We start from the raw sequence: 27,829 nt of genomic DNA on the forward strand, positions 1-27,829 counted from the left end.
AGCAGCCTTGAAGCTGTTTTGGATGCTGGATCACTTGGTCCATACGTTTTAATTGATGTCTGGTCCTCTTGTACTGAGAATATATATACTTTTAAAGGTAACATACATATCTGTATCAAATATAGACTGTGCATTATACACAAGCCGACCAAAGATAATTTTTTGTTATGTGGTTGAGCAGGTAAAATATACATCACATGTCTTGTAGTTCTTCTAGGTTTATTTCTTTATGTCTGTAGTCAGGATTTCAAGGTGTTTTCCTCACTCAAACCTGGTTTTCTTTAACCCAGAATGAATCCACAGCCTTTCATTTCCTGTGGAAATAAAAGCATAACCTCTCCCCCAAAGTATAACACGTCTTTTGACTTAAAGTTTGAGTTCAAGATGTTTTTAAAATATATAGGTTGGTTGAATCTAGCAGTTTTTTTTTTAATTTAGTGTCTCTTAGCAGCCAAAAAATTCAAAGATAATACAATAACATATAGGATCCAGACTCTGTGTATTTTCCATCTTTATGTGCCTTATTATATTTTTTTATTGCTCTATTTCTTTTTTAAGGACTTTCTCTACCCTTTTTCTTTGCTCTCCCAAGCCTAAGTAAATTTTTAAACACACTGTAACCCATTTAGAGGTTTTTTTCTTTTTCTTTTTTTCGTCTGAATCTGTCTTTACTGCATACGTGTAACCTTTTCTGTCTGCATGAGCAAAAACCCCAAACCCACCATGCAGTGCACTGGTGGAGCTTGCTCTGCTAGCTTAAGCCCACAGGTAGCGGCTGGGAGACACCTCTCTGTACCACAGCCTGTGTGTATGCCAACGTGTGCTGGCAGTTGCTGGGAGATGCATCTCCGTACTAAAGCAGGTGTGAGAGACACAAGACTAGGAAGTTGAGTCTAGCTCCCTTTCTGTGTGTTGTGTGTTTAGAACCTTTTTTTTTTTTAAGCTTTCTCAGGTTTTATGTGGATGTATGTAGCACTGACCATTGGGTGCCATTTTTAGGCAGAGTTTTCCTGTCCTATCTGCCTGCTCCCAAATAACTGGCCACCACTTCCCAAATAACTGACTTAATATAAATTATAAAAGTTTGGCTGATAGCTCAGGCTTTTTACTACCTAACTCTTATAAGCATCGGAGCAAGTTTAAAGTTGCAGATGAGAACAGCATAGAGAGATCATCTATAATTGAGAGAAGGATGCACACCATTAAAGAGAAAACTCATTCTTGTCCAGGGGAAAATATCGAAGGTGCCCTAAAGGCACAAGTCCACCCATTGAAGGCTGCAGCTTGTAAAAATGAACATTCATTTGAGTAGAAAACCTGAATTGAGAAAGTTGGTTGAAGGGGTTCCCTGCTGGAAAGCAACCACCTCGGCAAACCAGCCACTACAGCTTTGGCTCAGGGGGGCCACACTACATCTCCAGCTGGCAAACACATTGCTAGTGTTGTCAGCATGGTACCAAAATGAAAGATGCCAGAGTGAAGGGCTCGTGGAGGCTTTCCCGAGGTTCCAGAATTCTGCTGAGGCCAAGCAATGTGAGGCAGAATTGGATTTGCGGCCTGGACAGGAAGGCGTGTTTGCTTTCCCATTAGACAGATGAGGAAAGTAAATTCCAGAGAGTTGAAGGTCAGACTCACTTACTAGACAGTGACAGAAACCCAACTCCATTGGCTTTTCTTCCCTACAGGGGTTAATTACCTGGTGTGCTTAATAACCTTACACAACCAGATAGGCACAACCAGAACCAGGAATGATTCTGGGCCTCTGCATGCTTGCTTTGTTTTTTTCAAACACACTGGTACTGAGGCTCCAGGCTTAAATCCTCACAGCTTTGAGGGTGCCCAGGAAAAGCCTCTTCCCTCTATTTCTGTTAGAAAAAGGCTAGAAATGACTCAGACCCAAGTAGAGTCCTATGTCCATCCCTCATCTAGTGGTGAGAAATGGTGGTTCCCTCAGGCCAAGTCAAGTACCTGGTAGAAATGGCTGCTTTGGCCAGGAGTACCCCATATTCTAGCACAGGGACAGAGGAGCCATGTCACAGAAATGATGTGGCATAGGTATGTTCACTGGCAAACTGTGGCCCCTGTGGTCCTGGGCAGGTTAGAGTGGGGTGGGAGTTTCAGTCTAGACAGCTCTGTGACCTAACAGCTCACTTCTTCATGGTTGCTATAGTCTCAATGGGTGCTATTACTCAGGAGGTGCTGATTATGATCTATGGTAACGAGCCCAGCAGGAATCGACAGAGCTGAAGTTACACTTTTAGTGAATCATGTTTTCTTCCAAAGAGCTCGGTTACTTCTTGGCTGCAGGCATTTCAGTGTTGTTTCTCTCTACACACATGTATGGTTAAGAACAACACACAGTCTGGACCCAAACAATACATGGGTTGAAACCCCACACCTGCCATTCTTCAACCGTGTGGTCTTTGGGGAGTTGCTTTACTTCTCTCTGTTTTCTTACTTGTAATGTGTAGCTGGAAGTTTCCCTGTGTCCTGGCCTGCCGGCGGTTGGGACAAATCTCTCCCACTCGTGTCCCCCAAGAAAACACACAGAGGCTTATATTATTTTATAACTGCTTGGCCATTAGCTCAGACTTATTATTAACTAGCTCTTACACTTAAATTAACCCATAATTTTTATCTATGTTTAACCACATGGCTTGGTACCTTTTCTCAGTTCTGCCTTCACATTTTGCTTCCTCGGTGTCTGGCTGGCGACTCCTGACTCTCCCTTCCTCTTCCCAGCCTTCTTCTTATCTGCTTGCCCCACCTATACTTCCTGCCTGGCTACTGGCCAATCAGCATTTTATTTATCAACCAGTCAGAGCAACACATACCCCACAGCAGTAATGGGATGATAGTAAGAGTGGGCTAGGATATTTCGATACATAAATATGTGGGTAGCATTTGGAATAGTGCTACCTGCACAGGAGTCACTACATAAGTCTTTGCCTTCATCCTCACCATCACTCAACATGGTGCGAATTGATTTCTATGTAAAGCGATGTGTGTAACATTCAAATCCCTCCCCTCATAGCTCAGGGAACCCCACAGAAGAGGAGGCAAAAGGAGTAGGGGAGACCGAGAGGATGGAGGACACCAGGAGAACAAGGCCCTCTAAAACAGCTGGGCAGAGCTCCTATGAACTTACAGACTGAAGCGGTGTTCGCAGGGCCTGCACAGGCCTGCACCAGGCCCTCTGCATGTGTGCCATAGCTTTCAGTTTCGTACTGTTATGGGACTGATGCATGAAAAAGTGGGTCTCTGATTCTTGTGCCTCCTCTTGGGTTCTTTCAGGTTTCTGTTGGCTTGGCTTGTCCAACTTTGATATGATGGTTTTTGTTTTGTTTTATTATATTTTATTTTGTCGTGTTTGGTTGGTGTCTCTTAGAAGCCTGTTCTTTTCTAATGAGAGACAGAAAGGGGGTGGGATGAGGATGGGAGAAGATGTGGGAAGGAACTGAAGGAGTAGAGGGAGGGGGAAATGGATTCAGATTATATTGTATGAGAAAGGAGTCTATATTTAACAAACGGAACAAAATTAAAATATATATAAAATATATGCATATATAAACACATATATATACATATATATGTGTATACACACACACACACACACACACATAATTTGTTGTTTGTTTTTTGGGTTTTCAAGACAGGGTTTCACTGTGTAGCCCTGGCTGGTCTGGACTTCACTGTAGACCAGACTGGCCTTGAATTTACAGAGATTTGCCTGCCTCCACCTCCCCTTCCAAGTGCTGAGATTAAATGCTGGAGCCACCACTGCCCAACTGAAGTTATGTTTTATTTTATGTCTGTGAGTGTTTTGTTTACACGTGTATAAGTGCATCACTTATAGGCGGTGCCTGTGGAGGCTGAAGAGGGCGTTGGATCCCCTGGAGCTGGAGTTACATGAGCTGCCATGTGGGTGCTTGGACAATAGATTCTGATCACGGTTTCCCCTCCCTCATCTCCTCCCAGATCCTCCCTACCTCCCCACCCACCCAATCCCGAGCCTTCTTTCTCTTCCTTAAGAAAACAAACAGGCAAGTAAAGCGAACAAACAAGAATTAGACAGGGGCTGGGGATTTAGCTCAGTGGTAGAGCACTTGCCTAGCCCTGGGTTCCGTCCTCAGCTCCAAAAAAAAAAAAAAAGAATAAAACAAAACAAGCCAAGTGTGGTGGTACACGCCTTTAATCCCAGCACTCAGTGGCAAGTGGCTCTCTGTGAGTTCGAGGCCAGCCTGGTCTACAGAGAGAGCTCCAGGACAGTCAGGACTACACAGAGAAACCTTGTCTCAAAAAATCTGAAAACAGGGCCTGGAGAGATGGCTCAGTGGTTAAGAGCACTGTCTGCTCTTCTGGAGGACCTGGGTTCAATTCCCAGCACCCACATGGCAGCTCACAACTGTCTGTAAGTTCAGATCTCCCGGATCTGACACCTTCACACCAATGCATATAAAATAAATAAATTTAAAAAAAAATCTGAAAACAAAAAAAAGGAGGGGGGAATAAAACAAAACAAAGAAAAAGCATAAGAAACATACCCCAAACCTATCAAAACACAAAACCAAAACTATGCAAGCAAAAGACCAGTAAGGTTTAAAAAATGTCCAAACAAAGCAATATACAACAAAAAAAATCTTCAAAAATACCTTTGAGTTCAAGAAACTGAGTTATTATGAAATGTTGCGACTGACAGGAAAATGATAAATGAAAGAATGAGGGAGTGTGTGACTGACGTAATGAACTAGGTTTATGTGATGAAAAGTCAAGAGAGACAGTCTGGGTCCAGAGCTGAGGGACGGGAAGGGGAAGAGGGCAGAGGAAACCAGGAGAAAAGCATCCTGGCCTGAGGGACCTAGTGTACCCATAGGAGCATTATTACCGGATATGGTTAGAACAGCGGTAGTGTGGTGGGACAAGACGTCCAAATTTATATGCCTCCCTGTACCACACTGTTGCCCTGCTCTCTGCCACACCAATGACACTCCTTTATAGACTATTGTAAGCATGAGAAATAGACGTTCATGGCTTGGGATTGAGCATTGCCATTGGACCGGCTTTCTCCAGCTGGGCACTGTCACTTATGGAAAGACTCAGCAGAGGCCTGTGAAAATGCTGTCCCCCTTTTCAGGGGGAAGAAGACCGTGGTGGAAGGCCAAGCTTCCCCCTGTCTGTGTGGCAGTGCTGAGCCTCCCTCATCTCTCTGTGTGCTGTGGGGACACAGCATCTCCTGTCATGCTGCAATGGCCTGCCCTCCTCCTTTTTAGGTTAAAGTATGTAGTTTCTGAGAGATACTGCTGTTTTAAAAAATGAGAAGCGGCCCTGGTTACTGTACGGAAAGGTCATGAGGCATGAGCCACGCATGACAAAACCCAGTATCAGAGCTTTATTGGGGGGTGGGACAAAAGAACCAGGCCTGGAGAAGAAGCATATGCAGAGAGAGAGGGAGGGAGTGAGGGAGGGAGAGAGGGAGAGAGAGAGAGAGAGAGAGAGAGAGAGAGAGAGAGAGAGAGAGAGAGGGAGAGAGAGAGAGGAGGGAGAGAGGGAGAGGAGAGAGAGAGGGAGAGAGGAGAGGAGAGGAGAGGAGAGAATAGAGAAGAAAAGGAGGAGTCTATGTCCGGCTTTTTAAGGGTTCCCATGAACATGCACAAATGGGTTTACGGAGCTATACCACGCATACACTGATTGTGTGACCATGCCACCCACACATAATCACCAGCATGCACTGATGATATAAGACGCAAGACCCCTTGCTTAGCTGCTGAACTGCACATGTGTGGCCATGCAGTTGGAGTGGCGGCGGAATCCTAACAGATACCGTGGACAAAGAACTGACTTAAAAATAATACTGATTTGGAGGAGAGCAGACCGTGAGGTGCAGAAAGGTGACATGCTCTCTAATCATGTGCTTGGCTCTCTGCATACAGCCATTGCTGAAAGAAAGGGAGAGAAGGAGAAAAAGGGAGAGGAGAGTCCCTGGGATGCTCCCTTTGCTTTTCTTCTTGTGCAGCTGAAATGCTTCTGTACAAGACAACACTGAAACAGAACCAGTTTCTAGTCAGAGTACCTGTTCTGCCTCTGTACCCAATCTAGCTGCCTCAGTTGAGTATCATTGGTCCTTGTGGAAACTTTCAAGGTCATTTTTTTTTTTTTCGAGACAGGGTTTCTCTGTGTAGCCTTGATTGTTCTGGAACTCACTCAGTAGACCAGGCTGCCTCTGCCTCCCCAGTGCTGGGATTAACGGTGTGCACCACCACACCGGGCTTTTAAGTATAGGCGGAAGTTTTCCTGTATCCTGCAGCCTCTTGGTCACAAGTAAACACACAGAGGCTTATATTAATTACAAACTGTTTGGCCTACGGCTCAGGCTTATCATTAACTAGCTCTTACAACTTAACACTCAACCTATTTCTATTAATCTATGTTTTGCCACGTGGCTTCATGGTGTTACCTGTGTTCCATTGCATCATCTCCCCCCACCCCCAGCCCCTGGGAGTGCTCAGCGCCTCATCTTTATTAACCAATGGTAGCACCACATATTCACAATGTACAGGAAGACCATCCCACAGCATTTAAGGTCATCTTGTAAAAGGTCTCCTTGCTACAGAGTCTTCTGTATCACACACACACAAACACACACACACACACACACACACACACACACACACACACACACACACACACTCACACTCTACACCTGTTACTGCTTTCTGTAAAAGGCAGATTTGACCATGCTGTTTCCTAGCTTGGACCTCTGAGTGACTCTTTCCTGAGGCACGGGTACTTTTCCTTCTGTGACAACCTGTCCCTCTTTGTCCCTTTCACCGTTCACTTGCCTTCCCACAGCTGTGCACGGCCCTTCGGAGCACAGCTGTGTGTCCTCAGTTTCTACACCGTCTACTTTTCAGGCAAGGCTTGCAGCTTTGCTCTCGGACCCTGCTCTGCGTCGCTTCCTCCAACAGGGTTCCTCACTGTCCCAGCCCGAGCCTAGGGATGTCACAGTGTCTAGGAGGTCTGTTAGTATGGGCGCCTTCCCAGGTAGACTTTGAATTAGATGCCATTCGTGCTCTGCTCTCTCCCCGGGCCCTGCTCTGAATTCTGTGGATATGAGAGAAACAGAAACAGGCAAATCCCCCCTGTGCTGGTAGAGCTCCTTCTGCCAAGGGGAGACAAGACAAACAACAACTATATTAATATTCATACACCCACAGGTTGGAGAAGTCACATTTGCTAGTGTGGCATTGGAGCTAAGACCCGACAGAGCAGAGGGAGCTAGTGATGCGGGTACCTGGAAAGTGGACATTTGAGACAGTCCCGTGCATTATGAGAACCTCTGTCTCTAGGGGCTAAGGAGAGCTCCGAATAATTACCCAGAGATGGGATGGAATGGATCAGATAACTTTGATGGAGTATCCAGGGGTTTCTCTGGGGCTGAGTCATTTTTGTGAGCCTTTAATGCAAATTCGGAAATATTATATATGCATGCTAATCATGCATTTACGCAGCCCCACCTGTTCCTTGTACCTTTGGTTGAGTCTTGTTCACACTGACAGGGTGTTCACTCACATACCCGACTGTGATGGAATACCTTTGTCTTGCTGGGACCTGCAGTTCTGGGGGACTGTTTAAAGATCGCTTGCTTCTGTGCTATTAGAGTGACTCATCAAATTGCAGAGCCCTCCCCGCCCCGAGGAGTATTCCTTGATAAATACTTTGGTGACAGTTAATGCATTTCTCTTCTTGGCAACTTTCCAAGTATATGCTCTCCAGCACTCTTAGAGATTCTTTTCATATCTGTATTGTAATCTTGGCTCATCTTATGCAGTTAGGACAAAAAAGGTACGAGGAATATCTAGGTGGCCACTCAGTTGCAGACTGCTCAGTACGTCGTCTTTGAGAGGTTGTCCTGAAGCGGGACTGAAAAGGTCTGCAGTGTTTAAAGTCCTCTTTTCGGTTTTGGCCAAGGGGTGAGAGCTCTTTGAGAACCGAGTCATGCTTAAACAGTTATCAGAGTCTGGAAAAGAAGCCAGCGTTCATAGGTATGATGACACCACCAGCTGCCAGAAGGCCTAGACCTCTCGTGCCTCAGTGAGGGCCTTCTTAACTTGGACAACAAAGTCCAAATACTGTACAGAAGGATGCTTATAAAACCCGGGCTAGCTGGGCGGTGGTGGTACACGCCTTTAATCCCAGCGCTCGGGAGGCAGAGCCAGGCGGATCTACAAAGTGAGTTCCAGGAAAGGCCCAAAGCTACACAGAGAAACCCTGTCTCGAAAAACCATTAAAAAAAAAAAAAAAAAAAAAAAAAAAAAACCCGGGCTAAAACAAGAGGGTTCATTGGGACCTCCAGGAGTAGTTGTCTCATTCTGACAGTGAGTCTCATACCCATCCATGCCGAGGACACAGCTGCTGCTCAGGTAGCCCTGTAGCCAAGGGGCAGACATGCTGGCTGCTGTGGCTCTTTGCCTCTTGCTGGGCACCTTCTGTCTGTTGAAGTAGAATCCCACTCACCCTCAGTGGCTGGTCGGACAGAGAAACAACACAGAGTAATTACAAGAATGGGCTCACTAGGAAGCATGTGATCTAGGGCACATCGCTTAACCTTTCTGGGCCTCAATCACTGTCCCATAAAATGAGTACAACTGAGGTACTTTCCTCATATAGTGGGGTATCAATAAATATCAACCATCAGATGCTCTTGTGTTCCATCTCTTCCTCCTGGGATTGTGCTGGGGTCACATTTATGTGAGCCTCAAAAGTCATTATACATATTTACATATAATTTGGGGGAATGCTCTTAAGGTAGTGAGTATCATTTTGTTTGTCTGTTTTATTTTGTTTGGTTTTGAGACAGGCTCTCACTATCTAGCTAGACTGGCCTTAACTGCGTGCTCATCCTGCCTCAGCCTACTAGAATCCCTACTCTTTAACTGCAGTTCACAGTCCAGGTCTGTCGGTGTGGGTGATCTTGTGACTGACCCAGTGTCTTGCTGTGTTGTTACACCACTTATTTCCTGCTGGCCTTTTCAGTTGTACATTGGTCCCATTTTTTCCTCCTTTACTGACTTTTTCAGTCTACTCTTTGTCATTTCTCTGCTCACTGGTAACATCTGGAAGGTGATTATGCATCCTTAACACAATCTATAACGTTTTAGACAAAATGTCAGAACTTACAGAAGTCTATCCCTGTTACCCACTTCTTGACCGTTTCCTTCTACACACAATAAAAGCCCAGATTGTTAAGCCACCAGTTTTATCTGAAACAAAATGAGAAAAGTTGCTTTTGCATTTTGTGTCCATGTTTTCCAGTTCCAGCACAATTTACTCATTTGTACAGATCCAGGTTTCCATTTGCTGTCGTTTCTCGAGCTTGAAAAAAGACGTCACGTCCTAGGTTGCCATTTTCCTGGTCATACCTCCCCTAGCTTTTTGTTTCACGTTTGTAAAGGATGTTTTTGCAGAGATATATAATCACAGTTTATGAAGCGTCAGTTGCTATGGTCTTTATATTAAGGTTCTCTAGACAAACAAAGCCAATGGAATATGTATTGATACATGAAAGGAGATCTATTAGGAAGGTGGCTTATGTGATTGTAGCAGCTGAGACACCCTACAACCAGTTGTCTGAAGGCTGAAGCCGCTGAGATACTGGTAACATGACTCAGTCCAAGTGCAACCAGGAAAGACAATGATGTAACTTTTTGTTCCGGGACCGACACTTGCGAACCTTGAGGCGGCCTCTGGAATAGGTCCTGAAAGCCAACATCTGCAGAGCCTGGACTTCTCCTGTCTAAGACAAGAAATGAGTGTGTTCCCATTCTTGGGAGTGGGTGGTGACTGCTGATTTTAGTTGTCAGCTTGGGTGGACTTTATAACAAATGTCTAGGCCATTTATGACACGTGCCTTGGAGTATGTATGGATCCGAGGACTTTTGCAGAGAGAACTCGTTAAGGGAGAAGATCCATCCTGACCGTGGTGTCATCCTATGGTCTGTGGTCTTGAGCTGAATAAAAAAGGGAACGGGATGAGTAAAAGGGGGGAAAGGAAAAAGCCAGCTGAGCGAAACCCTGACTTTGAAAAAAAATATTTGTAATAATTATTTTACAGACCTTGTCCACTAATTCCAACATTTGTATAATACCTTGGTGAGATTTTCTTTATTGTATGTTCTTTGATTTTTTTTATACTCTCAAAGACAGCTTAAAGTTTCATCTTATGGATTACGCTATCACATAGAGCAGTGGTTGTTTATGTTTCTTAATTTAAAATATTAATGAAGATATAATTTGAAACATAGGTAAGAAATAGTAACTCTTGAAAGGGAATATTTTCAAGGCTTAATTATAGCCTTCTATTTTCTTACTTGATACATATTCCAAAATAACCTAGAATTCCTATGGTATCCACAGTAAAAGAAAAAGAAAATAGAGAAGTTTGACAATATTACTGCTTTTCCAGCATTAGTTTTAGCAGTGAAAGAATCTGCCGTTAATTTTTAGTTGTTCTTGCAATTCTGAGTACTCTTTTGAGCTCATGGGTTACAAAAAAAAAAAGTATGTCTCTGTGTGTATGGTGTGTACATGTATACGTGTTCCTGTGTGTAGTCAGATTTTTTTTTCTGTCCCTCCTACCAGCTCCCAAATAACCACATGAGACATTATTAATTATGAAAAGCTCAGCCTATAGCTTAAGCTTGTTTCTAACCAGCTCTTATAACTAAAATTAACCCATTTCTGTTCATTTACTTCCTGCCTTGTGGCTTTATTACCTTCACTCTGTTACTGCCCATGCGTCATTCCTGCTTCCTCCGCGTCTGGCCGGCAATTCCATCTTCTTCTTCCCAGCATCCTCTCTGCCCCCAAAATTCTGCCTACTTATAGGCTGTTGAGCTTTTTATTAAATCAATCCGAGTGACAAGTCTTCACAGTGCACAAAAAGATTATTCCACAACACCTGTGTGCACGTATATGTGTCTGTGTATGTGTGCCTGTGTACGTGTGCCTATGTGCCTGTATCCATGTTCCTGTGTGCCTGTGTCCATGTGCCTGTGTTCCTGTGTGTGCCTGAGGTTGATGTCAGCTGTCTTCCTCTATTGCACTCTACTTACTTTTTCTGAGACAGCGTCTCTCACTGAGCCTGGAACTTCCTGAGTCAGCAAGACGAGCTGGCCAGTGAGCTCTTGGGACCTTCCGTCTCTGCTTCTCCATCTCCAGGATTATAGGCGTGTGCCACCACACTGGGCTTTTTTCCATGGGTGCTGGGATGAGCAGTCCTCAATGCTTAGGCAGCAAGCAGACACTTTATCAAATGAGCCATCTCCCCAGTCCCAGATTTTATGTGTGTATGTGTACAGTAAACTATTTAGATGCTTCTTAACTTTTGATAGGGTTGTATCATTATAATCCCACTGTAAGTTAGAAGTATTAAATTGAAAGAACATGCAGTATATATAGTCTGCTGGACACTTGATCGGGCAGCACACTATGCTGTGATGACACTTCTCTCCTCTAGTGGTTGCCTGGCTGACTGGAGCTGCTGCTCCTGGCTCTGCCCAGCGCCGACATGGATTGTATCTTGTGCCACAAGCCTGGGATGAGGTGGGAAATTTTACCAACCACAAAACACTTCTCCAGTCTTTAGTTGGAAAAATCACTGAGTCCAACCATCTTTATAAAATTTATCATTTCCACTATTTTTCATGCATACGGTTGCACAGCATTGAGTACACGTAACATTTTTGTGCGATGAATTGAGAATATTTTAAACATGTATACAATATTGAATTTGTCTCAATTCTCTCTTTTTTGTTTTCCTAGGTACTCCCTGGGGAGTATACAGTGAAGCATTGTGTGGGGTTAGAAGAATGAGTGGGTAGATTTCTCTCTAATATTATGTTTGGAAAGCAGACATAAAACTCTCACTGGGGGGTGCAGTGTGATTGTGAATATGTGCCATTGGAAGATTGTGTCTGGGAAGTTAAACAGTCTGGGTGCAGTGTGATTGTGAATATGTGCCATTGTAAGATTGTGTCTGGGAAGTTAAACAGTCTGGGTGCAGTGTGATTGTGAATATGTGCCATTGTAAGATTGTGTCTGGGAAGTTAAACAGTCTGGGTGCAGTGTGATTGTGAATATGTGCCATTGGAAGATTGTGTCTGGGAAGTTAAACAGTCTGGGGAGTGTTGAGGAAGTAGCAAGTAAGTAGGTAATTTGAAGGATATTTAAGGTCCATCTTTGCATGTCTATTTTTCTTTTAATAGATTTTTTTCTTCATACAATACATGCTGATGATGGTTTCCCCTCCCTCTACTCCTCCCAGTTCCTTCCCACTCCCTTCCCATCAGATCCACACCCTGTCTATCTCTGTTAGAAAACACACAAACAGGCATCCAAGGAATTACAATAAAATAAATAAAAACAAATTGGAATACGACAAAACAACCAAAGAACAAAATGAGCCAAAGAAAATGCATATAGATGCAGAGACACACTCAAGAATCCCCTAAAAACAAAACTGGAAGCCATAATAAGTATGCAAAGGACCTGTGAAGGTGGGAGAGGGGAAAAAGAGAAAAAGAACAGTCTGACTTAACATTGTGATTGAAGACTCTCTAACAGGGCCATTGAGTTCACTTTGTGTTGACCACCTACCGCTGGGCATGCAGTTTACCCTTAAGGGTGATTTGTTTCCCCAGTGAGACTCTATTGGAGAAAACTTAAGTTCTCATTTGCAAGTGGCTATCAGTTGGAAATAGCTTCTGGGTTAGGGATGAGGTGTATGTCCACTTCTTTCAGCTCCAGGACCCCATCTGATGCAGACCCTTACAGGCCCTGTGCATGCCGCCTCAGTCTCTGTGAGTTCAAGTTCATATGTTGCTAGCCTTGTTGTGTCCAAAGGCCTTGATTCCTGGTGTCCTCCATCCCCTCTAGTTCTTATGCTCTCTCTACCTCCTTTTCCTCAGAGTGCTCTGCACTCTGGGCTGGGGGGACAGTTGATGAAGACATCCCTTCCAGGGCTGAGTGTTCTAAGGTCTCTCACTCTCTACTGTTCTGCTACAGGAACATAGCAAGAGATTAACTCCTAAGGACATTCTATTATATTCATGGATCTGTTCTATGTGCCTTGTTCATCCATTACCAGAGAAATGTAGCAGAACAGTAGTATTTGGCTTTCCCCTAGGACCCTGGCCTATCTAATCTCAGGTTCTTGGCTACCCAAGCAACATTGGGTATGGGTTCCATCTTATGGAGTAGGTGTTAACTCACATCGAATATTAGTTGGTCACTCCCACAAGCTGTGTGCCACTGTTGCACTAGCATACTTTGCAGACAGGTCACTCTTGTAGACTGAAGGGTTTGTAGCTGGGTTGGTGTTTACCTTTCTCCGATGGTACCATGCAGAGTACCTAACAGTGTCATGAATACCATAAGGGAAGGCTCTAGGTGTTGAGTTGTGTAGGTGTTGTCTTCAGCGATGGGACCTTACAGTCAGTTTGTGGAGAGCCAACAATAGCCTTGTCAATAGCCTGGGGTGTTTGTGGGTTCTGATGGGTATCATTTTGTACTTGGAATTTGCCTTGGGCCACCAACCAGCTCCTAAATAGAGACACTGAGACTTATTATTAATTATGAATGCTCAGCCTTAGCTTAGGCTTATCCCACTAGCTCTTTTAACTTAATTTAACCTGTTTCTGTTCATCTACGTTTTGCCTTGGCTTTTTACCTCTCTTTCATTCTGTATGTCCTACTTTCCTGCTTCCTTCGTGTCTGGCTGGCTGGCCCCCTGGTGTTTCTCTGGCGTCTCTTTTTCTGCCCCAACTCCAGCCTAAATTCCTCCTCCTCTTACTCTTCCAGAAGTCCCACCTATACCTCTTCCCCCACTATTGGACATTCAGCTTTTTATTAGACCAATCAAGTGCCTTAGGCAGGCAAGGTAAAACAGCAACACATCTTTACATAATTAAACAAATGCAACACATCTTTACATAGTTAAACAAATATTCCACAACATAAACAAGTGCAACACATCTTTACATCATTAAGTAAATGCAACACATCTTTGCATAGTTAAGCAAATGTTCTGCAACTCCATTTGGCCAAGAACTCAATTAGATGTAACTCATTCCGGGTACTGGAAGCTTCATTTGATGACAAGAGACAGCCAGTGTGGGTCTGTGTCCTCCATTATTTGGTGATTTCATTTAGACTAACTTCATATATGTATATATTATAGGAAACTTCTACTGTAGTAAGTTTCCATATGACCCCCCAATGGCCCCTAGTTTTAGCTGTCCCTCCCTGTATTCCCTCCTTCTTCTCGCCCCCTCTCTGATCCTGCCATTGCAATCCTACCTTGCCTTGTCCATCCATAACTCTCTATTCTCTTTTCTCTTCCTAGGGAGATCCAGCCCTCCGCCTTAGTCCCTTATCTCTACCTAACTTCTGTGGTTATACAGATTGTAGCTTGCTTATCAACGACTTAACAGCTAACATCCACATATAAGCAAGTGCATACCTTATTGGTCTTTTTGGATCTTAGTTACCTCATTTTTCTAGTGCCATCTATTTACCTACAGATCTCATGACTTCATTTTTTTAACAGCTGAATAATAACCCATTGTGTAAATGTCCCGCATCTTCTCTCTCCATTCAGCCATTTATGGACATCCAGGTTGTTTCCTATTTCTGGCTGTTATGAACATGGTGGAGCAAATGTCTCTGTAGTAGATGAAGTGTCCTTTAGGTATATGCCCAAGAGTGGTACAGCTGGATCTTGAAGTCGATTAATTCCCATCTTTCTGAGGAACCACCACACTGGTTTCCATACTGGCTGTACAAGTTTGCTAGGAATAGTAGTCTGGGCCAGCATCTGTGATCCTTAGAGTTTGTAGAACATCATCTGTCCAGGTCCTTCTGGCTTTTAGAATCTCCACTGGAAAGTCAGGTGTTATTCTAATAGGTCTGCTTTTATATGTAAGTTAGACTTTTCCCCTTACATATTTTAATATTCTTTTTTTTTTCTGTACATTTAGTGTTTTGTTATTATGTGCTGAGGGGACTTCATTTTCTGGTCCAGCCTATTTGGTATTCTGTATGCTTCTTTTACCTTGATAGGCCTCTTCTCTAGTTTAGAGAAATTTTCTTCTATGATTTTGTTGAAAATCTTTTCTGGGCCTTTGACCTGGATTTCTTCTCCTTCCTTTATTCCTATTATTTGTCGATTTGGTCCTTTCATAGTGTCCCAGATTTCCTGAATATTTTGTTAGTGAGGCTTACCTGTGAGCTTCCTGTTCAAGTTTCTAAATTTTTCATTTCCAGTTTTCCCTCAGTTTGAGTTTTCTTTAGTGATTCTATCTCCACTTGCAAGTCTTGAATTGTTTTTATTTCACTCTTTGTATTCTTATAGATTTCTTTAATGGATTTATTCATTTCCTGTTCATGACCTCTAACATATTCATAACGGCTATTTTAAGGTCTTTTTTTTTTTATGCTTCAGCTATATTGCATGTTTTAGTAGTAGACTTGCTGGGGTTAGTGGAGACATTTTCCTGCCTGTTATTGATTGTGTTTTTTTTCATTGGTTTCTAGGTGTCTGGGTTTGGGATAATTGTAATTCTAGGTGCTGGTATCTGGTCTTCTCTTGGTTAGGTACGTGTTCAGTTCCTTGGTTTCTGTTGTTCTTTCTGGTTCTTAGGAGAGGGTGGCGGCTGTGGGTTGCCTGGAATGGAATGCTTCTGAGATCCTGTCAGGTGTGGTCATTGGTGGTGCTGAGTAGAATGTATTTCCTGGTGGTGGGAGCTGACACTTAGGAATGGACATGGGCTAGAAGGGAGGGTCTGGGGGAGTTCTACTGGAGGGAGAAAAGCAAGGGGTGTCACCAGGATCTGCTTAGTCCCCTGGGAATGGGGGCAGAGAGGGAGGTGAGGCCACAGCCGGTAGTCTGCTACAGAGCTGGGGATGAGACTGAGGGATTGGATTTGGAGGAGAGGAAGGAGAGTGAAGATCTGAAGCTTGCCTACCTGCTTTGTTGACCTACCTGCTCTTCTGGTTGGGATGGTGGCCAGCTGTCCCATGGGTTCTCGTGGAGAGTCTGCAGAAGTTGGAGAGGGCATGGCGAGGGAGCTGTACGAGATCTGAGTGATCTGCTGGAGATGGAGGCAGAGAGGAGGGGGAGGTCACAGCAAGTGTTCTGCTCCATATCTGGGGATGAAACTGGGGCATTAGATGAGGAGGAGCAGAGGGAGAGTGGGGGTCTGAAGACCGCCTCCCTGGTTCCCTGGCTCCATTTGCTCTTTTCTTTTCTTTTTTTTTTTTTTTTTTTTTTTTTTTTTGGTTTTTCGAGACAGGGTTTGGCGCCTGTCCTGGATCTCACTCTGTAGACCAGGCTGGCCTCGAACTCACAGAGATCCACCTGGCTCTGCCTCCCAAGTGCTGGGATTAAAGGCATGCACTACCACCGCCCGGCCATTTGCTGTTTTCAATGAGGTAAAAAGTTAGGAGTAGCATCAGGGCAGCTTGTGAGGAAGAGCAAGGCCCTGAGAGGAGATGTGTACAGTGCCAAGAAGAGCCCAGGATGCAGATGAGGAGATAGGCTGGTCCTGGAGGGCCTCCTGTCAGCAGGCAGGACTCAGACTTTTGTCCACAGCCGGTGTAAAGCCACACAGCATTTGATTGAAGATTTAGAGTTCACTTCTGTTGCTGTGGACTACGAGTGAGCACAGTGCCAGATGCAGGTGGAGGAGACCATGGTGATGGAGGGAAAGTTGAAGACGTGGAAGAGAACTAGAAATCAGCCATGAGTGCGTAGTTTCTGGATAGAGAAACTGATTCCTGAGAAGAGGACAGATAACTAGGGGAGGAAATGATGCACAGAGATGGAGTTCAGTGTTGGAGGCAGCTTCAGGGTGCTCTAGAGGGGACGCCCTGAAGGCAGCTGTGTTTATAAGTAAAGGTCCCAAGAGAGACATCATGCACGTAAGTGGTAAATGACCTAAAAAATAATGACTGTTCGGTGCCACGCTCACTCCCCTTTTACCGTTTCCACTTGACTTTCGTTTCCCGATCGTTGCAGGGATGAATTCTAATACAGTCAACATGGCTTCTCTTCTTACCTTTTAAAGAGATACAAATGTTTTCTTCATTGCCTTACCTTCACCCTCAGGATGGAAGCACAGATCCGATCAGAGAAGAGTCTGCTAGTTTACAAGGCATGTGTGAGAGTTTGAAATCTGCCTGTAGTCTAGACTCTCACTACACCAAGAGAAAACCACATCTGTGTGGTAGTGAATTTCACAGGGTTACATGGCCAGGGGAGGAAGGGGAGAGTGGAATGGCCCTGGACCCAGGCCTGTACTGGGCATTTCATTACTTTGAGTGGCTTTCTCCTCCTCCTGCTGCTAAGGGCGTAGTGCTTACCAAACAAGACCCAGTACACCCACACGGTTTGATCTTAGAGCTCTAAATGCTGAGAATGTGTTTTTTGTAGAAAATACATTGACTAATCAGAAACCGTCAAAGGACGGCTATGACTGTAACTAAGGGATCAAGCACCTGCCTAGCACTGATTCTCCATCCCCCGTAAATAAGGAAAGAAAAGAATCCAGGAGGAACAGTTCCTCAAGTATGAGTGTGGACACACAACTTTCTGTTGTTTCCAAGTTAAAGAGTTCCTGCTGTTTAATTTGGGCTACTCTTAAAGACCTGGAAACCAGTTTTTCTTGAAAAAAAGTTGGAAAATGTCTTCATTCTTTTGGTGTGTCAATGATCATTAAGGGATTCACAGTCATTTTGGGTGGACTTGTCAAGTGCTCTTCAGAGAACCCATTAGTCACCACTGACTAATTCCTGGAGTCTTAAAAGGTGCTGGAGTGGAACTGAATTGAGATTGAAAATCTATTCATTGTCAGTATCAACTTTAGGTCCTTCTAACATTTTAAAAACTAACAGTCCTGCTAGATGGCGTTGGAACCTTGGCAATTAAAGTCTGACTTTTGCTCATGAAAGGCAGGACAAATAGAAACCTGTCTTTTGGATGTTAACTTATTTGTGAAGTCTCTAATTAAAAATCAAAGGGAAGAGGAGGAGGATGAGGAGGAGGAGGAGGAGGAGGAGGAGGAGGAGGAGGAAAAGGAAAACAACACGCCCACTTTGGACCTCTCAGAGGAGAAGCATGTAGGAATTAAAGTGACTGGGGAGGGAAAGGCCTGACCTCAGGCTTTGCACTGCCCCGCCCCGCCCCACCCCCAGCACCTGCTTCCCAGCCTCCTCCTGCCCTTTCTGCTGACCTGGGGTGCACAGCCCCTTCATACCTTTAGTCCCAGGAAGTTGTTCCCAGCCCTGAATCTCCTGCTGAGGGAGAGTTTTCCATACTGAAGAGAACCTGCTTTTGCTCACTGACACATTTCAGTGTCTTCCCTGGAGCTTCTGGAGGACAGGTTTTTGTTGTTGCTGTTTGTTTTGTTAAAAATATCCCGATGCCAACATCTCTAATTATATCGTTTGTGAAAACACCATGAGAGAGAAATCTTACCTCACTTCTAACTCCATTCCTCCTGTCCAGGGCAGCCCTGTGCTGGGAGCTGGCAGGTACTCTGTTCATCTTTGAGTGACTGCCCTCCTCAGGAACTGTCACAAGGAGAGAGACCATGCTTGTTTTACTTAATTGCTAATAGCAACCAATAGCAGTGTGTGTACTTTTTCTCTTATTTGTTTTTATTGTTTGAGATTTCTTATGTGCATATAACGTGTTTTGATCAAGTCTAAACTGAATCTCCTCCCTTCCACTTCTCCTACCCACCCCCAATCCCCTCCCTTCCACTTCTCCACCTACCCACCCCCAATCCCCTCCCTTCCACTTCTCTTCCTACCCACCCCCAATCCCCTCCCTTCCACTTCTCCTCCTACCCACCCCCAATCCCCTCCCTTCCACTTCTCCTCCTACCCACCCCCAACAGACATTTAGAAGAAGGGTCATCTGTGTCACAGCACTGCCTCCTGCTTTCCTTCCATTGGAAAACTTCCAGGCGGGGCTGGGAAGATTGCTCACTGTGGGAAATGCTTGATGTACAAGCGTCGGGACCTGAATTTGATTCCCAGCACCGTGCAAAAGCCGCATGCGCATTTGTAATCCCGTCCCTGGACAGGAGGAGCCGGGGATCCCTGGGGCTCATTAGCAGCTAGCCTGCCTAGTCAGGGAGCCCCGTCCCAGTAGGAGACCTTTCTGGAGTAAACCTATGGTGCATGTGTACATGTGCTGGCTGTCTCTCCTCTCTCTCCTCTCTCTCTCTCCTCTCTCTCTCCTCTCTCTCTCTCTCTCTCTCTCTCTCTCTCTCTCTCTCTCTCTCTCTCTCTCTCTCTCTCTCTCTGTCTCTCTCGTTCTCTCACTCTCTATCTCTCCTTCCTTTTCTCTCTCTCCCATTTCTCTTTCTGTAATACTAACACACACACAGAAACACACACACACACACACACACACACACACACACACACACACACACACACACACACGGTACGGATCACATAGAAGCTATCCAGAACTTTCAGTGCTTTTGCTGTTAGAAAACACTTCCCTTTTGTCGGAGAGTTGCACGCCGGGAAACCAACAGCCTGATTCACATCTGGACCTTTTCCTTACTCCTGTATTAGTTATTCCTCTGTTGCTGTGAAAAAACACTGAGACCAAGGCAACTCACAGGTTTACAGATGCAGAACATCTGAGTCTCTTGTAGCAGAGACAGCAAGGTATCTGGAGCGGCAAGCTGAGAGCTCACATCCTGAAGAAGCACAAAGTAGAGAGAACCAACTGGAAATAGCACAAGCCTTGAAACTCTGAAAGCTTGCCTCCAACAAGGCCCCAACTCCTAAACATCCCCCAAACAGCACTACCAACTCGGGACCCATTCAAATACATGAGCCCACAGGGAAATTCACATTTCAGCCGCCACATTCTACTCCCTGGTGCCTGTAGGCTTGGGGCCATATCATAATGCAAAATGCAATTTCTTGATTGTAACCTCTTGTAAAATCAAAAAGCAATTTGTATATTTCCAACATATGCTGGCACAGAATATATATTGCCATTCCAAAAAGGAGAAATGGGACATAGTGAGGAAATACTGGGTGGGGTCTTGCCCTGAGGTCAGCCTTCCCTTTATTAAAATGCAGATCAGGCCCCTACTTCCTGGTGCCTATCTCCTTATCTCTTTCAGAACAAGTCTTAACGGCAACTATAGTTTTCTGGTGCTCTTTTTCTCTTTACATTGTACATTTTGTATTTCTTTCTTCCCCGCTTGCTATTTTTCATTGTAGACCTGCAAAGCAGTCATTAATAATAGCCATGCCACAGAGAGCAATATTATGCTGCTTCCACCAAAGAAAGCAGTCCATTTCTTTCTGATTTAGCCTCAGACAAATTCTTAGGACAACAGCAGGAAGAAGCCACATTCTCTGACAAAATATTGCAGGAACAGTCTCTGGGCCCGTTGATAATATTGTTCCTCTCTGAAACCTCTTGAGCTGGGCCCCCACACTCTGCATTGGCGTCAGCACTACTGTCTTCAAAGCTCCCACTAGAATGGCCCATTAAGCTCTGCTTACCAATTCAAACACATTTCTAGTCCGAAGTTCCGGAATCTTTTAGTATTCCTCCAAAAAACAATATGGTCAAGGTGTGAACGATGACACCCCACTCCTGGTACCAAATTCTCTATTAGTTACTTTTCTGTTGCTGTGATAAAACACTGTGACCAAGGCCACTTACAGAAGGAAGGGTTTGCTTGGACTTACAGAGTGTGAAGAGTGCATGATGTCAGGGAGGTCATGGTAGCAGGCAGTAGGTACAGCAAGCTGAGAGCTCACATCTTGAACAAGCCAAAGCAGAGAGATCCAATGGGAAAGGACATGAGTCTTTAAAGCCAGTCTCAAAACCTACCTCCATTGATATACTTCCTCCAACAAGGCCACACCTACTAAACACCCCTAACCAGCATAACCAGCCGGGGACCAAGTGATAAAATACATGAGGCTGTGTATCTGATTTTTTAAATTTGAAAGACGGAAATTCTCATTCAAACCGCCACACTCCTTTCTATGTCCCCATTTACTCATCTGCATGGGGAGACAAGCAATAGCACCTACTTTGTAGGATTGTTTTGAATATTACATTAGCTTCTGTCGGTGAAGTGTTGAAAACCATTCTATGATATGTGGGCTCAATAAATATGGATAAGATAGTGTGGTGATGGTCTCATCAGTAATGCCATGAAGATATAGCTCAGTGGAAGCGTGCCTGCTTATCATTCACAAGACTCAGATTTTGATGCCCAGCACCACAATTAAAACAATAACAACAGCAACAATAATAATTGTAATAGGATGATTTGTGTTGCATCATTCCAGTTGATTAAATCTTTTAGTGTTACTTCCTCCAAATGTCTGGAATAACTTCGTCTCTTTTCTTACTATTTTCACATTAAGTAATTTTTCTAAAACAAGGCTGATTAAGAAATACGATTGCTGGGTGTGATGGCATACACCATTAATCCCAGCATTCTGGACACAGAGATAGGTGGATCTCTGTGAGTTCAAGGCCAACCTGATCTACATAGAGTTCCAGGGCAGCCAGGATACAGTGAGATCTTGTCTCACAGAAGGAGGAGAAAAAGGCAATTTGAATTGATTCCTGCATAGTTTATATTTACTGTGAAAAAATAGTTTATATTTACTATGAAAAATTTAGTTCCATGAAGGTGATGAGTCAGTTGTTTTTTCTACGTCCATGTCAGATAAGGTTTTCTATTTGAAATATTTCTGTAATATTGTTCCCCATATTTGTGTATTTCTCATGTATTTTCTGGAGGAAAAATTAGTAAAATATTATTTGTCATTTTAAAGTCATAGAAAACTACTAAGAATGGAAGATTTTCTTCCTTGAAGGATTATTTTCATACATTTCAAGAGCTTGCTTCACATAGAGCTTAATAATATTTCTGTATGATTTTCTTTTTTACATGGTGAGTTCAGAAGTATGGGATTCAACGTTTCAGTTGTGAAGAATTATTTCTAGCTCTCTGTTAAGAATAAGTTGGGAGCCGGGCGGTGGTGGCGCACGCCTTTAATCCCAGCACTCGGGAGGCAGAGGCAGGCGGATCTCTGTGAGTTCAAGGCCAGCCTGGGCTACCAAGTGAGTTCCAGGAAAGGCGCAAAGCTACACAGAGAAACCCTGTCTCGAAAAACCAAAAAAAAAAAAAAAAAGAATAAGTTGGGGCTGGAGAGATGGCTCAGTGGTTAAGAGCACTGGCCTCTCCCGGATTCAATTCCCAGCACCCACAAGGCAGTTTACACCTGTCTGTAATTCCAGTGCCAGCGCTTCTGAAAGCCTCACACAGACATACATGTAGGCAAAACACCAATGAACATTAAATAAAAATAAATTACATACAAATTTTATGTATATGTAAGAGAGAGAGTGTGTGTATGTGTGTGTTAGGAGTAGAGAAATAAACATAAAACCTTTAATTATATTCCACACCTAAACTGAAAATTCAACAGAAATCTGGACTTTGGGCTGGAGTTAAACTACACATAAATGTGCTCATAATCACTGGTCTGTGAGCTGATTTTGTCCTTTCTGAGCTTTACAGCTGCGGAAATTCGGCTGGTCAAGAAGCTGCTTGTAGTTCCCTTTCTAAACTTCCCTTCGTTTTCTGTCTGGTTTCCGATCGTTCTGACTTTAAAAGGCAATTGTTGTTACAAATAAGGAATAAATATGGAAAATAGTGTAGGAGCAGTAGACAGGGTGTCTGGAATCAATCTCTCTCTCTCTCTCTCTCTCTCTCTCTCTCTCTCTCTCTCTCTGGCACTGGGGTGTAAGCTGGAGCAGGACAGAGCTGCTCTCTGAGTGACTTGTCAGGAAGCCACTGGCCTTAGGAATCGGATTGATGTTATTTCACTTTGATTCTCAATCCAACAGCCAACAAAAGCTTCACTACCAGCTTGATGGGATGAGTAGAAAAAATACATCTCTTGAATAGATAATGGTAGAAAATAAAAAAATTGAAAACTAAAAACAAACAGGAAATGAAGGACTTTTAAAAACACAAGGTATTTGGCTTGAAAGGAGTGCCGAGTTGATTCACAAACCTCCAGGAGAGCCACAAAACTGAATTACTTATTTAATAGAAACAGAAACAGAAAAAAAAGGAACATGGTTAGTCTATGTGACATGTTTGGTATTTCAAGGGTCTCCAGTGTTTGTCATGGTGATACGTTGTTGCAAAGATATCAGTTACAAAATGTAACTTTGCTGTGTGGTCAATATAGTGTGGTGACAGTGGCCTCTGCTCTCAGTCTGTCTAGTCTGACTTGTGTGTGGTGTGGAGCTGTGTGGTGGTAATTAGCCAGAATTGCTCACGTGTAAAACCCTCTGCTTTCTAGATTCTCGCCCGATGGAAGATTAATCGTGTCGTGTAGTGAGGATAAAACTATCAAAATTTGGGATACTTCAAGTAAGCAGTGTGTGAATAACTTCTCAGATTCCGTAGGGTAAGTTCATTCTCTGTACATGTATTTGGATCTGCTTGCTAAGGAGATCGTGTATTATAAGCAGCTCAGACTTTAAAATGAAGGTAAAGAAACTGAAATGTCAAGCCCTCATATTCTTTCTTCCTAGATTTGCAAATTTTGTGGACTTTAACCCTAGTGGTACATGCATAGCCTCAGCAGGTTCTGATCACACTGTGAAAATCTGGGATATCAGAGTGAATAAATTACTCCAGCACTATCAAGGTAACAGTTCCCCCAACCAGAGAGAAGTTTCACTGTCAAATGGCTGGGAAAAGGAAAGGCTGGGAAAGGCTTGTGGCTGGGTTTAGATCTCTTCCTGGGGTCAGAGGCTGGTCTTAGCTGGCTAGAGAACACAGCAGTTGACTCCCACCACCAGAAGAAACGAGAGGAGAAAGAAAGATACAAAAGATGTTCATTTTATGTTTTAATGAAAAGCAGAGACAGAAAATGTATTCAGTGTGGCCATGTCGGAGAGTGAAACAGAAAAAGGGCCCCTTGATCCGCACGTCAGTCTTGGGGAGCTTAGGAAGAACTGAGGCAGGATGCAAGGAGGTGTTCGTATTGAAGCAGTCCTGGCCAGGGCTTCCTTGTCTGAGTCTGTAAAGGAGGCAGAGACAGTTCTTTTAATTCCTCTGCTGAGGGGATGAATCTGCTTCCTACACTCATTTCGTTTCTGCCCCATGGTGAGGCTCGCCTTCGTGGATCATTATCCTCCTCTGGGAGATTGGTCTGTTCTGAGAGGTTTTGTTTTTCCAGGGGTCCAAGGTTTAGGACATGTATGTGTTTATGTGTATATTTTTAGCCATAGCTAAGGAGACAGAGAGACACAAAATGAGGGCAAAGATCCCAGGCTGTCAGTTTCTTGTGGCCCAAATAAAGAGCCGACATTTTAGCAAAAGCACCTTCTAAGCGCCCATTTCCGTTTTTCCCTGTGTTTAGATATTGCTCAATAATAAATTAGTGCTTGAGAAGAGAACAGGCGGTAATAACTGGGCATCCGTGTGAAATGAGCCAGATGTTTAAGTCTAAAAGTGGAAATCCTAATACAAAATAGGATACTAGCATCCAAAGCCAAAAAAAAAAAAAAAAATCCAATGAAATAAAATCTATAGGGAGACATCTTCCTGGCTAATTGCTCTGAGTATGGACTACTAAGAATGAATGGATGCTGGAGGAAGGAGGTGTCAGGCAACCATACTGAAGAACCATTTCTCTATAATCCCTTGACTGCAGTTGCATTTGGAAGGGCTCATATAGGCTGGCCCCAGTCATGACCCTCCTAAGTGATGGGACTGTAGGTATGTACCACCATGCCTAGCATGACTTTATTTTGACTCTGAAGACATCCCCCATTCGCTAGGAACAGTTTTCTCTGAAGGCATGGCTGTTTAATCATCTAGTGATTATCATAACTGTCCTTAGTCACTAGGCTGAGAGCTGTCCCTGTTGATCTGATCTGGTCCTGTGTCAGGTAGGGGAGGGGAGATGAGCTATGACAAGGAGCCAGTGTCAAGAAGGCTCCCTAAATGCCATCCTTCCCCTTTGGAGCCAAATTCAAGTAAATAAGAAGTATAGAAGGCCCTTAGGCTGGAATTCATTCTTAATTTAATTCTATCTGTCCTAATGGTGATAACCTGGCATCTTGATAATCCTTAGGTCATTTTGTTAGAAGATGTATTTATACAGAGTATTAGCAGACAACAGAAAAAACTTTATAAAGAAAATAGAAATCACTACCAACAAGAGCAAATATTTAAAGACATTTGGGATGAAAAATAAATACGTAGTAGGGTCATTTTTTACTGAGTTTGATTCTAAGTGCTTTGGACAAGAATCAAAACTGTAGGAACCGAAAGTCTTAGAACACTCATATTTAGAACGCTACAGGAAGTTGAAAAAATGAGACTGGGGCCTTGGGTCAGTGGTTAAAAGCACTTGCTGATCTTGTAGAAGACCTGGGTTCAGTTCCCAACACCCGCATGGCAGCTCACAACTGTCCACAACTCCAGTTGCAGGGGATCTGGTGACCTCTTCAGGCCTCTGTGGGCACCAGGCACACACAGTACACTTACATACATGCAAGCTTAACATTTTACACATAAAATTGTAAAGTAATTAAAAAGGAAGTCGAAAATTGACAAAATAGCCTTGGTAATTTCATTACATTCAATGTTACGATTGACAACATTATGACCATCAAGCTATCCTAATTCTCTTCTTAGAAATACATTTAAATTTGCATCCATTGAAAGAAGAATATAATTTATCAATAACAGGATACTTTTATATATAAGTTCTGCTTAATTTTGTCTTTTTTATAATTTTTTTATTTTTGAGATTATAATAAAATTATATTATTCTCCCCTTCCCTTTCCTGCCAGCATACCCAAACTTTAATGACATCTCCACCCCTCCCCCACTTTCTTTCAAATTGTCGCCTCTTTTTCTTTAATTGTTGCAGTGTGTGTGTGTGTGTGTGTGTGTGTGTGTGTGTGTGTGTGTGTTCCTAAAATTATAAATACAACCTGCTCAGTCTGTGTAATGTTACTTGTATTCGTACAACACAACTTCTCCTCCTAAGGCTCAGGGATCATTGCAGAAAGATTGTTGTAAGAGCCAGAGGAACAGGGAGTTTGCCGTGAGATTTTGTCTCCTAAATATGTGAGAAGCTGCATCCATGAAGCCTCACCAGTATGGCAGCCTAAACATGAGATGAACAAGGAGGACCCCAATAGACATGCTGACATGGAAAGACAGAAAGCTAAGAGGCCTCCAACCTAGATAAGGAACTTCAGGCAACTAAGGAATGTGAGAGTAAAGAAATAGTCTTCCCCAGGGAGGAGCACACTAATTGATTATTTGATACTAGATGGCCCTGAAAAATATATACATCGGAGTCATTTTGTCTTCTAAGAGTAAACAAAGGTTTTCTAAATAAAGTAGATGGACTTGTTTGGAGATATCCTCTGTACGTAGAGTTTTTCTGTGTCGCAGCACTGCCTCCCAAATAACCACAAGAGACTTAATATTAATTATAAATGCTTGGCCAGTAGCTCAGGCTTATTTTTAGCTAGCTCTAATAACTTAAATTAACCCATTTCTATTCATCTATGTGCTGCCCCAAGGCTTGTTTACCTCATGTACGTGCTTCCCATCTTGCTTGCTTTGTGTCTCGTGGTATCTCCCAAGACTCTGTTCTTCTCAGCATCCTCTTAGTCTGGCTTTCCTGCCCAGTCTCTTCCTGTCCAGCTATAGGCCAGTCAGTTCTTTAGTTACCAATGGGAGTAATATGTATTGACAGTGTACAAAGATTGTTCCACAGAGGTCCCCCTTAGATCCCCATTGTCTGTGCTTTTAAAGACTAGGGAAGCATGCTTGGAGGATATAATGGGAAATGTTCTAGTTAACTCTGCTTAGAAATGATAGTCAAAAAAAAAAAAAGAAAGAAATGATAGTCAAGATACAAGTGGGAACTTGTGAATACAAGCCTGGTAAAGGATTAGTACCACTAACAATTCTAGAGGGAGTAGGGGAGATGGCGTAGTGGGTAAAGTGTTTTCTGTGCAAGCCTTGAAGGCCCAAGTTCAGATCCCCAGGTCTCATAGAAGCCCAGTGCAGCAACATAAACATAACCCCAGTTCTGTGTGGGCAGAGATAAGAAGTCTCGCTGATGTGGAGATAAAGGAAGACTGGCCATCTGACGTCAGCCTCTGGCCTGGCACACTCACCCAGAGAACACACACATACACACAGTTCTAGTTTGGACGGTGGAAACTTAGTAAAGTGTTCTCAAGATTTCCCTTCTAGAACGCTTATCCATGCCGGGCGGTGGTGGCGCACGCCTTTAATCCCAGCACTCGGGAGGCAGAGCCAGGCGGATCTCTGTGAGTTCGAGGCCAGCCTGCACTACAGAGTGAGTTCCAGGAAAGGCGCAAAACGACACAGAGAAACCCTGTCTCAAAAAAAAAAAGAAAAAAAGAAAAAAAGAAAGCTTATCCATTGGAGGAACATAAATACATTCAACCTACCAAGGAGCCCATAACCACTAGCATCAGAGTTACACATTTCATCGATGTAAGTTTATCTCCTACTTCTGAAGCAATTTGGACTTTCTGACTTAGTAAGGTAATAGATCTGTAGGCAAAAAGTAAAATTGTAGATTGCTTACCAATTTAGGGCCCAGTGCTAGTGTCATAGACAGACTTGTCTTCTGATGTACATGTGCATCTCATAATCAAAAATCAAAATGCTTACTCGCCCAAGC

At 43.6% G+C, this 27,829-nt stretch overlaps 1 protein-coding gene across 11 annotated transcripts in view; it reads left to right on the forward strand.

The window, feature by feature from the left end:
• The window catches only part of Poc1b (POC1 centriolar protein B), a 108,613-nt gene that overhangs the window by 30,524 nt on the left and 50,260 nt on the right, over positions 1-27,829 (forward strand). For all 11 annotated transcript variants that reach the window (XR_008221653.1, XR_008221652.1, XM_052753204.1 and 8 more), the window contains exons 5-6: positions 23,437-23,544; positions 23,672-23,787. Coding sequence is in view for 9 of the 11 variants with exons in the window: in XM_052753204.1 (XP_052609164.1) it covers positions 23,437-23,544; positions 23,672-23,787 (224 nt within the window). In the remaining 2 variants the exon portion in view is untranslated. The remainder of the gene's footprint in view (positions 1-23,436; positions 23,545-23,671; positions 23,788-27,829) is intronic.

This window comes from Peromyscus californicus, unplaced genomic scaffold (assembly GCF_007827085.1).
Source record: "Peromyscus californicus insignis strain IS unplaced genomic scaffold, ASM782708v3 Scaffold_24__1_contigs__length_46423439, whole genome shotgun sequence".
Classification (NCBI taxonomy): Eukaryota; Metazoa; Chordata; class Mammalia; order Rodentia; family Cricetidae; genus Peromyscus; species Peromyscus californicus.